The 15686-nt window shown below is 37.9% G+C and overlaps 1 protein-coding gene across 16 annotated transcripts in view; it reads left to right on the forward strand.

Moving 5' to 3' along the window:
* The window catches only part of THSD7B (thrombospondin type 1 domain containing 7B), a 1262144-nt gene that overhangs the window by 562848 nt on the left and 683610 nt on the right, over positions 1-15686 (forward strand). For all 16 annotated transcript variants that reach the window (XM_086367910.1, XM_086367918.1, XM_086367926.1 and 13 more), the window contains one exon: positions 5500-5748. In XM_086367910.1, the coding sequence (XP_086224036.1) occupies positions 5500-5748 (249 nt within the window). The remainder of the gene's footprint in view (positions 1-5499; positions 5749-15686) is intronic.

Raw genomic sequence — 15686 nt, forward strand, 5'->3', positions numbered from 1 at the left:
TCCTATAAAACACCACATATGAAAATATATGTCAAATTGAGTGATGACCTAAATAGGAAATCAGAAATATAAAAGTTCTCTAGAAGGAAAAATATGAGAGTGTAGCTTATGACATTGGGATAGGAGAAAAAAAGTTTTGTACGTGGTGAAAAAAAAAAGGCACAAACTATAAAGGGAAAGACTAAAAAACAAACTATTGCATATCACTATATACACTATATATATCAGAAACACTATATACAAATTAAAAATAATATTACAAGAAAAGTTATGTAGCATAAAGAAGAAACAACAGGTTACTATGTAGAATTTGTATTTCTCTCTCTGTATTTACTTTTATCACCTATAATGTGTGTAAGTTTTCATCTTAAATAAGAAAAAGTCATCCCACTAGAAATATGTATTAGTTTCCTATAGATTCTATAACAAATTACAACAAACTAAGAGGCTTAAAACAGTGTAAATGTACTAACTTATTGTTTTGGAGGTCAGAAGCCTTAGGAACTCTTGAAATGAAGGTATTATTCTGTTTTTCCCTGTAGGTTCTAGGGGAGAATCTGTTTTCTTGCATTTTCCCTGTTTCTAGAGGCTGCTCACTTTCCCTGGGTCGTGGCCTTATATTATCCCAGCCTCTGATTCTGCTGGGCTTCCCGGGTGGTGCTGGTGGTAAAGAACCCACCTGCCAGTGAAGGAGGACATGAGACGTGGGTTCTGATTCTGTTATCACATCTGCTTCTCTGTCTCTGGCCCGTTTGCCTCCCTTTGGACTCTTTTGTAGTTACATTGGGCCCATCTGAATAATCCAGGATCATCTCTTCCTCTCAGTATCTTTAACAGTTGCATCTGCAAAGTTTCCGTTGGCAGGTAAGGTTCACAGCTTAGACGTGTTCGCAGCTTTCAGGAATTAGGATACGGACATCTTTGGGGGACCACTAGTCTACCTATCACAATGCACAAATAATATGATGGTAAATTCATAGGATAGAAATCTGAGTAGTCACTAATGATTCAAGAAAAATATAAATACAGCTCAGTGGTAACCTGGAAAAAACAAATACAATTACTCAACATTTGGGGAAAAAATAAGTCTAATAATACCAAGAATTTTTAGCATGTAGGAAAGGAAAAATATCATAATACCTATTATATTGCTTTACATGAATATTTATGGCCCAACTTCAGGCAAAAATACTAGGGAATTTGCTCACAGATGTATAGCAACATAGAGACATGCAAAGGAAAGTTTAAAACATAATCCTATGGAAAAGAAATTAAGCACAACCAAAAGGTATACTAATGAGAACATGAATAAATAAATTTCCCTGTATTCTTGTTGGAATATTGCTCACTAATAAAAATGAATGTGCCATATCTGCATTTTTCAAATGGATGTAGAAGTCATAATATCAAATGAGAAAAATGATTTCCAGAGTAATATGAATAATAAAGAAATATTTAAGTAAAATTTTTTAAAACATACCAGACAATAAATGTTATTTCTAAGCATATACCTACTTAAAATATAAAAATGTGTAGAGAATAATAGAAATCAATTTCAAGGTAGTGGCTGTGTATGAAGAAGAGAGATGGTATTAAGATTGTAAAAGACATAGGTTGTTTACCTGAATTTATAATTTTTAAACATTTATTTAATGAAATTTGAAGCTAAATGTTAGCTTTTGCTAGCAGAGTATGGGAGTGTTTGTTACATTACTCAGCTTTTCTGAATGTTTCTTTAATATTATCTTAAAGTAGTAATTGAAGCGTAAATGAAATGAGGGTAATTTTCTGTTGGTTTTTATAAGTGTTTCTGTCTTTATTTTCTAAGTAAAGAGATTTCCTTACATTTCCAGAGGAAGTAATATTAACTAGAGTAATTTTTGGTTTCAAAGGTTTCCTTTACAGTTGAATACTTGTGAAGTAATTTGCAAATGACAACATACTCTATAAATGTCAAGAAGGTTTAATTACCTTGGCTTTTCTGTCTTTTTTTTTTAAAGCTAAATTAGCAGTATATGTCTGTTTTATTAAAAAGGCATATCACCTTCTGTGAAAGAATTGAGTCTTATTTGTGTATAGACAATACTCTTTGTCTGGGGCTTTAGTTTGTAAGGTGACTCTACTTGGGCTGAAAGGTATTAATACTATAACTCCGGACAGGGTAAGCAGATCTCATTTTATTATTCTTTTTCCCATAGATAATGAATCTAAGTAGCCTTCAGACTAAGGTCATGGAAATGTATTTTGATACAGAATTCAGGATACAGATATTTCTGATAGACCGTTTAGTGCTTAATCCACTATTTCAGAAAAAGAACTAATCTCACTGATTATGTTAGACCAGGGCTTTATGTGGTACCTTTTATGATTACTCTTTTCAATAAAGGAGGTAAGTTGGTAAAAATAATATTAAATATTGCTATTAACTTATAACATTAAAATAGTAAATATGTAATCATTAAAACATATACCTATCCTAATTCCAAGAATTAGAAGCTGTTTTCAGAATTACAAAACCCCTTGATTAATTCATCCAACTCCATGCAAATGCTTGTACTGTTGGAGTCTTACCCCTTCTTCTAGTCCAATAGGAAAAATTCGTTCAGGGAAGATGAGAATGACAACTGGTAAATGGTAAGGACCAAACCACTACTTCTGTAGACAAAGAACTGTATAGTGTGGGATCTTCATTATGAAAAGAAGAAGAAAATCAACTTTGGAAATTAAAACTCTTTTAAAGTATACACACATTTAAAAACGTTATTAAATCCATTTATTAGGGCTACCTTAACAAAATACCATAGACTGTAACTTAAACAACAGATATTTATTTGGTCACAATTCTGGAGGGTGGATCAGGTGTCAGCAGGACTGATTTCTTCTAAGACTCTCTCCTTGGCTTGTAGAAGGCTGTCTTCTTTCCATGTCTTCTTATACTCTTCCCTCTGTTTGTGTCTGTGCCGTAATCTCTTATTATAAGGACACCAGTCATACTGGATTAGGGCCTACCCTCATGACCACATTTTAACTTAATTACTGCTTTAAAGACTCTGTCTTCGAGTACAGTTACATTCTGAGATATTGAAGGTTAGGACTTCAACGTATGAATTTGTGTCAGGACATGACTCAGCCAATTATGTTTTCTGAAAAGTCAAAACCTAGAAACTTGTTAATCAACAGTTTTCTGTTGTGTCATAAGTTTAAAAGAGGTGGTCCTTCCTTCCATTCTCCCCATTGTACAAAGATGGTACATTATGATTTAGGTGGGAAATTTTCAACAAAGATTCTTCCTATTTTCTCTCAATCCCAAAACCCCCAAATATCTAATTGAAGTGAGTAATGATAATGAGGTATACATTGCTTTTTTCATTTTGAAGGGGATCATGTGATCTGAATAGACTTTAAAAAATACTGTACCAAAAGTTTATATCATTGTGAAATTTGAAAACCATACTAACTCTCTGTGGTTTCATGAAGGATGCATGCAAGCATGCTTGCTAAGTTGCTTCAGTCATGTCTGACTCTTTGCGACTCTATGGACTGCAGCCTGCCATGCTCCTCTGTCCAAGGGATTCTCCAGGCAAAAATGCTGGAGTGGGTTGCCATGCCCTCCTCCAGGGAATCTTTCCCACCCAGAGATCGAACCCGTGTCTCTTAGATCTCCTGCAGTGGCGGTGGCGGGGGGTGGGGAGGTTCTTTACTACAAGTGCCACCTAGTGCCCTTCATGAAGGACATCTGTACTGAAATTTCACCATATTTTACTCATTGATCTGGCCAAATGTAAACATATATTATTCTCCCCTGCACCATCTTCTATAATCTATTTCTTTATTGGCTCCCTTAATTTTCATTATTTTTCCAAGTCAGAAATTTGGAAACATTTTAATACTTATCTCTTTTTAAATACATACAAAGTAACCATTGCCAAACTCTATCTGTAGGGGTTGTTCCACCCGGTTTCATAGGCCCAGTTTTGAAAGTCAGTGTTTGAACAGTGTTTAAACCCTTTCTTTGATTTATATTCCTGTCAACATTATGCTTTTCTTTCATTCAAAGTAATGGATGTCTTTGACTGAAGAAGGGAAATACTAACAAGATGAAAAAGAAACGAATGTCAATTAATACTTGAATTATTATTATCTTCCTACATGAATGTGACTTCCTCCACTTAAAATTATTTAATACTCAATTAAATCCAAAGTCCTTAGTCCATGACATGAAGCTTTTCCAGACATACTTTTTACATAACCACATTCCTAATATTTGTCCACTTTTCTCTTTGAATTTTATGTGCCCTAGATGTGTCCATTATGGCTTTTACTTTCTCCCATTGGCGTGCTTTTGAATAGTTGACCACCAGTTCTGGTGGTTGAAGGTTCAGAGGGTAGGGGGCTTGATCTGTAGCATTTGCTGATTTCTGTAGTGTAACTACTCTGACCATGGCTAAGTTTAAGCTAGTTACATGAAATCAACTGGCTTGCAAAATTCTGGAAATTTTACAGTTGGTCCTTGTTGAATGGTATATCCAGTTCTAGCATACCACTGGTTCCTATGCCCACAAATTTTACCTCCGGGCTTCAAATATGCTACTTACTTGACTTGATTTTAAGTCTTCTTTCTGTGCCTGAGAAGTTCCCATTAATTTTTTAAAGTGTGTCTCAGATGTCCGTCCGTTTTAGAATTGCCCCCCTATCCTTACCCCAGCTTTCCCGTGTGGTCTATCACTGCCTCATTGGTTTTTCTCTTCATCATTGGAAATGGTTTTATGTTGAGTTCACCACATTATCATATCTTTTTATTTATTTATCTGTTTTCCAATTACACTGTTAGCATTTAAAGCACTTCAGTCTTGCAGATGAGGAAATTGATGTGCAGAGCCTAACAATATGGGGAAACGTAAGGCCACATTTGTTTATTTTTAATAGACCAGTGTGCAAAAGAATGGACAGATTAATACTCAAAAGCTTACATTTACTTTCCTGTGACCTTACACAGATGATTTAGCCTTCCTGACCTTACGTTTTCTCATCTACAAATGGACGTAATAATAGGTAAACTCATGAGACTGTTGTAAGAAAATGCCCATGAAGCACAGTGCAGTATCTGACACTGAGGAACCAATGAATAAAGAGGAACTGTAGGCTGTGTCAGAAAGTGCAAGCACATGAGAAGAACCTCCATTGTTTCTGAGGATGCTTTGAACAAGGTACAGGATAGACTCATCTTACTTATGTGTCTTGTGAGGGTGAAACATTGTAACTTCACAGTTTCAGATGAAATCCAGTGTTCATTCTTAACATGTAAGACCTTCAATAGGTTTATCATGATGCCTCTAACATTAAAAAAATTTTTTTCTCTTACTTTAGAGCTTATCATGAAAACTTGAAAAACCCAGGTTTCAGGTTTGTTTGTTTGCTTTTAATCCAGACTAGGTGCTTCATAATGTGATTGCACTCTCTTAGCCCATGGCCTGCTGTTTTCTGTTTCTGTTCCTTCAGCCTTTGCATGCAAGATTCCTTCCCTTTGACTGTCCAGTCCTGCATCATGCCGAAAGACTGTGAAACCACTGAGTGGTCTTCCTGGAGCCCCTGCTCTAAGACCTGTCGTTCAGGGAGTCTCTCACCAGGATTTAGGAGCAGGAGCCGCGATGTGAAGCACGTTGCTCTTGGAGATGGAAAGGATTGCCCTGAACTTATCGAGAAAGAAGCCTGCATTGTCGAAGGAGAGCTTCTGCACTTATGTCCCAGGTATTGTGTATTCTTTGGCATGAGTGTTCAGTTCTATATAATCTGATTTTACGTGATATAGACATGTTACCGATCACTATAGCTGTGTCTCATACTTGTCGAGTCTTTACTCAGTGCAAAGTTTCATATTAGGCAGTAGAATGCAATGGGGTTAGGGCATAGGCTGCGTTGATTCCCTGGCCTCCAGTCCTACTTCTGAGACTTTCCAGTTATGTGCATTTTGGCAAGGGAGTTAAATCTAGTGCCTTAGTTTGCTCTTCTACTAACTGTATTCACTTCATCTAGCACCTGCCACAGCATAAATGTTTAATAGCCATTAGTTATCATTACCTGATGTGCCAGACCTAATTTTTCTGATAATCTGAGAAGTCATTCATCAGCATCTTCATTTTGTAAATAAGGCCATTGATGCTCAGAGAGATTAAGCAATTTCTGAGGTTACATAGTTAATGAATGACAGCCCCCTGATTCTAATGACACTCTTTCTCTGAAATTCACTGTCACCCTGGGGCACTGTTTCTATTCCAGGTCCCTAGGGAAATGGAAAATGCTGGAAACGGGTTGACACAAATTAATAGCTAAATTGAAGACCTTGATATTGGTTATATTTTGCCTGATTGTGTCACCTTTGGTGAAGACCCCAGTGTATTTTCATCTGGTTGTTGGCTTACAATGGACTCAGTCTGATAATGATAGAAGTTGTGCAGAAGTCAGTTGGGGATGAATTTGTGATAATTCCTGCTGCACAGCTGCCCTGAACTATATCTTAAGTCTGTAGCTATATTAGATAGATCTTTTCTAGTTTCTTATTGTATCTAAGATTTCAGACCATTTCCTCAGTGAAACAGTGAAGCAAAACATACCGTACTGTAGGAATTAATCACCTGGGATATGTGGAGTATAAGCAGGTTACAGACTCACCTGGTGTTGTGGATGGGCCTGGCTATTCCTTATACTTGAAAGAATGAGTGAGAGGAGGGCAGAGGTTGGGGAGTGGGGTATCGCTGAGCAAGTTCCTTTTTTCACATTCTTAGTCACACACTTCTTCCACCTCACCATAGAAATCGGGGTTGATTCAACATACTCCTTATATAATGATTGTTCATTTTTTAGTAAGATGACCACTTATATTTACATCATTTCTTTCCTGAAAAAGAGAGAAAACAGATGCAGTTCCTGATTCTTGACAGGTTAACCTACTGTCACAGAATCCTTCCTAATTGTATTGAGCGTGTGTTCAGTCTTTCAAGACACTAATTTTGGGGCAAAGCATGAGATTGGAAATAAAACCTGAGGTCTCTGTCCTTTTTGAACTTGGATAGACCTTGGGTTAAAATTGTATACCATTACTTTTTAGCTGTATATGTTTGAAAAAGCTATACAACTTCTTTAAGACATTCCCCTCGTCAATAACATGTGTCTAAATATGCTGCCTGTGTTGGAGGTTTAAGAGCTGCACACTAGCACTGTCTATCCCACTGCTTAGCACATAGGAGGCACTACAGGTGTACTGATTCTTATTGTTATTTTCAGGTGGATTCATTTCCCCCAGTAAGAGAATCTCCTCTTGGAAGGCATACTGTAACGAGTTCAATTCAGTTGCTCAGTAGTCTCTGACTCTTTGCAACCCCATGCACTGCAGCATGCCAAGCTTCCCTGTCCATCACCAGCTCCCAGAGCTTGCTCAGACTCATGTCATCTAACCATCTCATTCTCTGTTGTCCCCTTCTCCTCCTGCCTTTAATCTTTTCCAGCATCAGGGTCTTTTCCAATGAGTCAGTTCTTTGCATCAGGTGGCCAAAATATTGGAGCTTCAACTTCAGCATCAGTCCTTCCAGTGAATATTCAGGACTGATTTCCTTTAGGTTTGACTGGTTTGATCTCCTTGAAGTCCAAGAGACTCTCAACAGTCTTCACCAATACCATAGTTCAAAACCATCAATTCTTCAACACTCAGCTTTATAGTCCAGCTCTCATATCTATAAATGACTACTGGGAAAACAATACCTTTCATTAGATGGACCTTTGTTGGCAAAGTAATGTCTCTGCTTTTTAATATGCTGTCTAGGTTGGTCATAGCTTTTTTTTTTTTTTTTTCCAAGGAGCAAGTGTCTTTTAATTTCATGGCTGCAGTCACCATCTGCAGTGATTTTGGAGCCCAAGAAAACAAAGTCTGTCACTATTTCCATTGTTTCCCCATCTATTTGCCATGAAGTGATCAGACCGGATGCTATGATCTTACTTTTCTTAATGTTGAGTTTTCAGCCAGCTTTTTCATTCTTCTTTTTCACTTTATCAAGAGGCTCTTCAGTTTCTCTTCACTTTCTGCCATAAAGGTGGTGTCATGTTCATATCTGAAAGTGAACGTGAATGTGAAGTCGCTCAGTTGTGTCCGAATCTTTGTGACCCCGTGGACTGTAGCCCACCAGACTCCTGTCCATGGGATTCTCCAGGCAAGAATACTGGAGTGAGTTGCCATTTCCTTCTCCAGGGTATCTTCCCAACCCAGGGATCGAACCCAGGTCTCCCACATTGCGGGCAGACACTTTACCCTCTGAGCCACCAGGGAAGCCCATATCTGAGGTTATTGATATTTCTCCTGGCAATCTTGATTCCAGTTTTTGCATCATCCAGTCCAGCATTTTGCATGATATGCTTAAATAAGCAGGGTGACAATATACAGCCTTGATGTATTTTTCCCAATTTGAAACCAGTCCATTTTCCAATTTGAAACCAGTTCATTGTTCCATGTCTGGTTCTGACTGTTGCTTCTTGACCTGCATATAGATTTCTCAGTAGGCAGGTGAGGTGGTCAGTATTCCCATCTCTATAAGAATTTTCCAGTTTGTTGTGATCCACACAGTCAAAGGCTTTGGCATAGTCAATGAAGCAGAAGTAGATGTTTTTCTGGAACTCTCTTGCTTTTCCTATGATTCAACAGATGTTGGCAATTTGATCTCTGGTTCCTCTGCCTTTTCTAACTCCAGCCTGAACATCTGATAGTTCTTGGTTCACGTACTGTTGAAGCCTTGACTTGGAGAATTTTGAGCATTACTTTGCTTCTGTGTGAGATGAGTGTAATTGTGTGGTACTTAGAACATTCTTTGGTATATTATCTATTCTATAATAACTTAATAGAATAGAAAGTTATTCTTCTGAGTGATTTGAAGATTATTTTTTTCCCTATGGAGGTCTAGTTTAGGAAGATTCTCAATGTTATGCTGCCAGGAATAGAATCTGAGTTAAATGATAACTTCACGTGTGTCCTTTTTTCCTTCATCCTTTTCAAGGAATGGCTGATGACTTTCTCCTGATATTTTCAACAGTTTTTTGAGTTATAAATATCCTCCATTTTCCTCTTTTTTTTGTCAATAACTATGCAATTCTCTTGTAAGAGTGGTACCTCCCTAAAGATGTTGAAGAAGTTGAGTTGTATCAACTTCGTTAAGCATGACTGCCTTTTATTGAGTATATGCTTTAGGTCAATAAATTTATGAGAGATATTATAAAGATTATTTAGAATAATATGACGTTTATCATCTAAATGGGACATGTTTAATTGTAAAAAGTGATGTAAATTGGTATTGTCTCTTTTGATTCAAGTTGAAGTCCATTTGGCTTCAAGGTCAGTGATCTTTTCAATACCTCACACTGACTCTCATGTTAGTGAAGACATACACCCAGATGAGGGTATAGATACACATATATGTGCATTCATACATGTTATTTTTCCCAACAAAATACCATGGAATAGTAATACTTCAAGATGTTCAGTTCAGTTCAGTTCAGTCACTCAGTTGGGTCTGAGTTGGATCTTTGTTCGCAAAGTAATGTCTCTGCTTTTTAATATGTTGTCTAGATTAATGATAGCTTTTCTTCCAAGTAGCAAGCGTCTTTTAATTTTGTGGCTGCAGTCACCATCTACAGTGATTTTGGAGCCCAAGAAAACAAAGTCTGTCACTGTTTCCATTGTTTCCCCATCTATTTGCCATGAAGTGATGGGACCAGATACCATGATCTTAGTTTTCTGTATGTTGAGTTTTAAGCCAGCTTTTTCACTCTCCTCTTTCACTCTCACCAAGAGGCTTTTTAGTTCTTCACTTTCTGCCATAAGGGTGGTGTCATCTTCATATCTGAGGTTATTGATATTTCTCCCGGCAATCTTGATTCCAGCTGTGCTTCATCCAGCCAGGCATTTCACATGATATACTCTGCATATAAGATTTATCCAAGATTAATTTCTACTTTGAGCTTCATTTAATTGAACCTTCACATCAGAAAACAGGTCCTGACAAAAAGTTCATTGGAGGTTAACCTGGGCCTCTAGATCTGCTGTATAGAAATGTTACTGAGTATGACATTTTCTAAAAACCTTCTCAAATAGTGAATTTGTAGGAGATAGGAGTCTTAGAAAATTCACCGAATACCAACCAGTGTTCTCTAGGGAGAATGATGTGTTTACTAATGATTCTAGTTGGTGGTGGGGAGGAGCACACTTAAATAACAACAACAAAATTAACATTGGCTGACATTCTTATTTGTCTGAGATCTGAGCTGTGGCCTCTGCCTCAGGAAGGCATAAAGACTGTGTGTTAACTTTTGTTTCTAGTTTGACACCGGTGATTAAAATTCATCGTGAACAAGGGAAATAGAAACAAAAATCTCTTAGGGATCAAAAATATCCATTTCTCCTTTCCCAGAATTCATGAGCACTTCATATGTATCAAGAAATTTAATTCGCCACCCTTCTCCTTAGTAGGAAAATGTCCTCTCTTGGAATGTCACTTGGTTTTACCCTTCTACCATCTTTGCTGTAGGAGATGTTTTCCTTTGTTAAATAAATATACTCTTAAACTCTTGCCATGTGCCAAGCACTACATTAAATGTTTGGGATACCTCAGAAAATAGATTGGACAAAGTTCCCTTCCTCTTATGGGACCTAAATTTTAGTGAAGATATACTAAATAAATGTAATAAATAAAATAAACTATATATTTTGTGTATGAAATATAGAAAAAATGAATCATTAGAACAGGGCAAAGATAGAGACTTCTGGAATGCTGTAATGGGGGTCAGCTCAGGTTATAGAATTAAAGAGTGTCATTAGAGAAACTTCCTTTGAAAGAGCAGGATCAGGGACTGGGGTTTGGAGGAGGACTTGAAGGAAGTGAGGAAATTAGCATTTCAGTTAATGAGAGGAAGAATATGTATTCTAAGAAGAGATGAGCTAGAGATGTGTTTACTTCCTACTTCCTCCAATAATAATACTGTTCACAGTGGTTTTTAGTTGTATAGTTCAGGGGCTACTCTTTTCACTAGCTAGACTCCACTAATCAACATTTTCACTTGAACACTGTGAGTGCCAGTCCCTAAGGCATGAAAGCAATTGTGACCAAGAAGAGCCCCTGCTAGAAGAGCTCCCTGACCCTGAACACTTTGGAGATTCCTTGAAGCATCGAGCATAAGTTAACCTGTAAGGCTGAGGTCAGCCTGTGTTAAGCTAATTTGGGAAACTTTATTTTTTTTTTTTAGTTTAAATTTATTTATTTTAATTGGAGGCTAATTACTTTACAATATTGTATTGGTTCTGCCACACATCAACATGAATCCACCATGGGCGTACATGTGTTCCCCATCCTGAACCCCCCTCCCACATCCCTCCCTGTACCATCCCTCTGGGTCATCCCAGTGCACCAGCCCCGAGGATCCTGTATCGAACTTTAGAACTACAGTTGCTACTTGAACAACCGGGGTTTGAAATGTGCAGGTCCTCCAAGACACAGACATTTTTCAATACTAAATAATACAGCACTACACAATCTGAGGGTGGTTGATTTCATGGATAAAGAACCTTGAATACAAAGGGTGGACTAACACCAAATTTTCTGACTATGTGGAACATCATCACCCCTAACCTCTTATAGTTGTTCAAGAGTCAACTGTATAAGGGAGTTAGCAGTATAGCTTTAAGATCTTTGTGAGAGAAAGTGCTTAAGGCTACTTTCACAGAGTCGTACACGACTGAACAACTAACACACACACTCATGTACACACACATATAGCTGTAAGTTTGTTTTCAAAAGGATGCTATTTTCCCATCTATTTGCCATGAAGTGATGGGAACAGAGGCCATGACCTTCATTTTCTGAATGTTGAGTTTTAAGCTAGCTTTTTCACTTTCCTCTTTCACTTTCATCAAGAGGCTCTTTAGCTCCTCTTCACTTTCTGCCATAAGGGTGATGCCATCTGCATATCTGAGGTTATTGATATTTCTCCCGGCAATCTTGATTCCAGCTTGTGCTTCTTCCAGCCCAGCATTTTGCATGATGTACTCTGCGTATAAGTTAAATAAGCAGGGTGACAATACACAGCCTTGACATCCTCCTTTCCCAGTTTTGAACCTCTGGTTACTGGACAGCATAAGAAAAGGCAGAGGACACAGACAACTGGGACCTGACCTGATGCTACAACAGCTATGACTCCAGACCCTCTGTACTTTAAGCATAGAGCCTGTTCTGGCTGAACACACTAACAGACAAGAATACTGAAAAATGTCAGCATCTTTCTTGGAACTGATACCTTGGATGACCTACCAGCAACTTCCACAATCTCCCCAGGAGACAACAGCTTTCACACTGAAATGACTGTTGTATTTCTTAAATGTTAATTTAACATTTAAAATTTAATATAAGTATAAGACAGTGCTGTTAAAAGGTAACAGTGACCAGTATAGAGTAAAACTTTTAAGAAGATCTCTAGGCAGACACTGTATGGCTGATATTTTACATAGAGTGTGTGAATTACTGCCCAGAAAAAACAATTTCCTAAACATTGCTTCAACACTCTGGTCTGACACTGAAAAATATGGGGCCTCATAAACTGTCTCTCCTTACCTCTAGTATGTGTTAATTTATCTCTGTTTTGGGTAAACTAGAGATTCTTCATAAAAGGTCTGTCTGTGCAGACTCTGAGAGGTCTATGTGGGTCTTCTACCCACTTTGATGTGCTTTTAAAACAACCTGCTGTGGCCAGGCTGTTCCTTCCTATTTTCTCTTTAAGGTATTTAACCTGATTTTAAGTTTTATAGATAAAGTTATTTTTCCTTGAGAAAACTCTGGAGATCAATTGATGACTTTTTTTTCTTTAAGATGACTGTTAAAGCCAAGTAATGGTGCCAAGAGAAGGGATGGTGGATAAAAGTTGGCTTAGTATTTGGCTTCCTTTGCCCATTGGAATGAAGTGAGTGTTAGAAGAGGAATGTTGTGTCTTGAAGAGATGTTTGTTCAACACCTGCTTAGCCTTCACTGTGCTGATTGGTGGAAGACTCAGGAAATTTCAGTCTGTCTTAGTGTATTGATTTTAAGAATCTTGTATAATACTCTCATTAAAAACTAGCACATCTTCAAACATTATAACTATGTTCTTTAAGAGTGTTTAATAGTTGGTAATGTTCCCATAACTCATCCCAAACATATGGATTTTTTGTTAGTTTTTTTTTTCTGCCTCTACTTCAGAGTGGGTAGCATCTATAAAAGTGCCTGGCTTAGAGTAAATGCTCAGCAGACAATGGATAGATCATCAAATGTAGGGCAGTTCCAGAACAATTTTATGCACAGGGTGCTTTATTCCATGCTGATACTTAATATGACATGTGTGAATAATTCAAGTCAGTTTGTATAACAGGCATCTGAAATTGGCTTCATAAAGAATATTCAATATGGACATCTCCCCAGGGAAGGAATGAACACACAGAACTTGTAAAGTGGTCCCCAGTGGCTGCCTTGCTTTTGCTAAGTGTGTCTGGATTTCCAGAAAAGAAGTTTCTGTCATCATTAGTTATAAGAGTAGGTTCAAGAAGGGTGAGAAATGAGACCACAATTAGTTAGTGTCAGTCAGTCTTGTCTGACTCTTTGTGACCCCTTAGGCTGTAGCCCACCAGGCTGCTCTGTCCATGGGATTTCCCAGGCAAGAATACTGGAGCGGGCTGCCATTTTTTCTCCAGAGGATCTTCCTGGCCCAGGGATTGAACCTGGGTCTCCCATATTGCCGGTGGATTCTTCATTTGTAAAAGTCTGACTTCTGGAAAAGAAGGGCACACACATTGCCTACCACATCTACTGATCTTTTCCCATTGATTGTCTACCATAGTAATACCTTGCACATACTAGAAGCTCAGTCAGTTCAGTTCGGTGCAGTCGCTCAGCCGTGTCCAACTCCTTGTGACCCCATGAATCGCAGCACGCCAGGCCTCCCTGTCCATCACCAACTCCCGGAGTTCACTCAAACTAATGTCCATCAAGTCGGTGATGCTATCCAGCCATCTCATCCTCCAAATGAATTAATGAGTTCTTTAAGGAAGCTTTTTAAAATTGTTTTAATTAAGCAGCTTTTTTACAGCACTTGAGGAGTAAAGGAGTCATGACCTGGAACCTCAAGAGAATCTGTTTGGGAAAGAAATAGCAGTTTCAAAGAATCTGTAAATTGTTTCAGCAGAAGGAGACCGATGCCTTTTTATTGAGTCCATCTTTTATTGGTGCGTATTTTTTCATGAGTCCCTGTTGTTCCACTTTCAGTTCTCCTGGATGGAAGATTTGCTCCCCTGTTAGTGTAAGAAAGTTAATGTATTGCTAAGTGCTGTGCGTAGTGATAGAAATCTATTAATAATGCATACATGGAGTTTGACTGGCAAAGTCATCTGCCGAAGAGCAAAGAGCTTTGCACTTGAGAGTAGCTTACCATAATCAATAGTCCCACTCTATTCAATAAAAAATTACTAGAGCGTAAAACACATAAAGCTCGATCAGTTCTCTTTATTTTGGTTGTCTGTTCAGCAAAAAATGACAACTTACTTCTTTTCTAAATGCATTTACAATTTTAAAAGGACTACAGACATTATCATAAATTAGTCATGCTGCAGTACACGGATTTTTAATATACACACATTTAATTTGAATATATTGTGCTAGGGTTTCAATTCCAAGAGTGTTTGCAAAGCTATATGTGCTTAGTCAAAACACGACCATTCACTAATGCAATTATTCTTTCAATCTGTCATTGTTAGATCACTGAAGATTCTATTCCATGTTGCTTTGCTTTAGATCTAAGCCTTTAGAAGGAGGAAAGACATCCACACTCTGTAAGCAATTCTAAGCCTTCTGAAAGTGACAAAGCATGCATTCTAAAGGGCGAGGATTGCTGTAAAACTCTGATGGTCTTGCCATACTGCTGCTATTAAAATCAGTTTATGTCACCTTAGTAGGATGAAAGTCTTTTTAAAATAGTCACTAAATGTACGTACTTTTCTAATTTGACTTTGCTAATTTAGAATGTCTCTATTCCTTGCTTCAGAGCAATGCATTCATTCCTTACCCCTTCTAGCCTTCCCCCATAAATTTGGAGAATAGTTTGAGTACAGGTTTCCTAGGGTTAGACAATAGTACTCTCAGGAAGACAAGCTGGCTACCCAGAGGATAAGATTTCCAGGCCTTGGGGAGCTTTTTCTAATCCAGAAATTGTCTCCTCTATTTCTTTCTGGAAATGTGTATGCCCACCACTAGAGATTTCTTTCTTTGGTTTAATCTTGAATTCTTATTGTAAATTGCATATACCTTTTCAGAATGATGAAATATTTAATAATAACTCTTAATATATGGAGCTTCCCAGGTGGCACAGATGGTAAAGAATTCGCCTGTCATTTCAGGAGACACAAGAGACCTGAGTTCGATCCCTGGGTCGGGAAGATTCCCTGGAGTAGGAAATGGCAACCCACTCCAGTATTCTTGCCTGGAAAATTCTATGAGTAGAGGAGCCAGGAAGGCTACAGTCCATGGGGTGGCAAACAGTTGGACATGACTGAGCAAGCACGCATGTGTAATTTAATAGTATCCTGTGAATACATTTATTGACTGTTTCCTAAGAGTAGACTTAAATTATGGGGG

Source organism: Bos grunniens, chromosome 2 (genome assembly GCF_055505025.1).
Source record: "Bos grunniens cultivar Pamir isolate PY7600 chromosome 2, Bosgru_T2T1.0, whole genome shotgun sequence".
Lineage (NCBI taxonomy): Eukaryota > Metazoa > Chordata > Mammalia > Artiodactyla > Bovidae > Bos > Bos grunniens.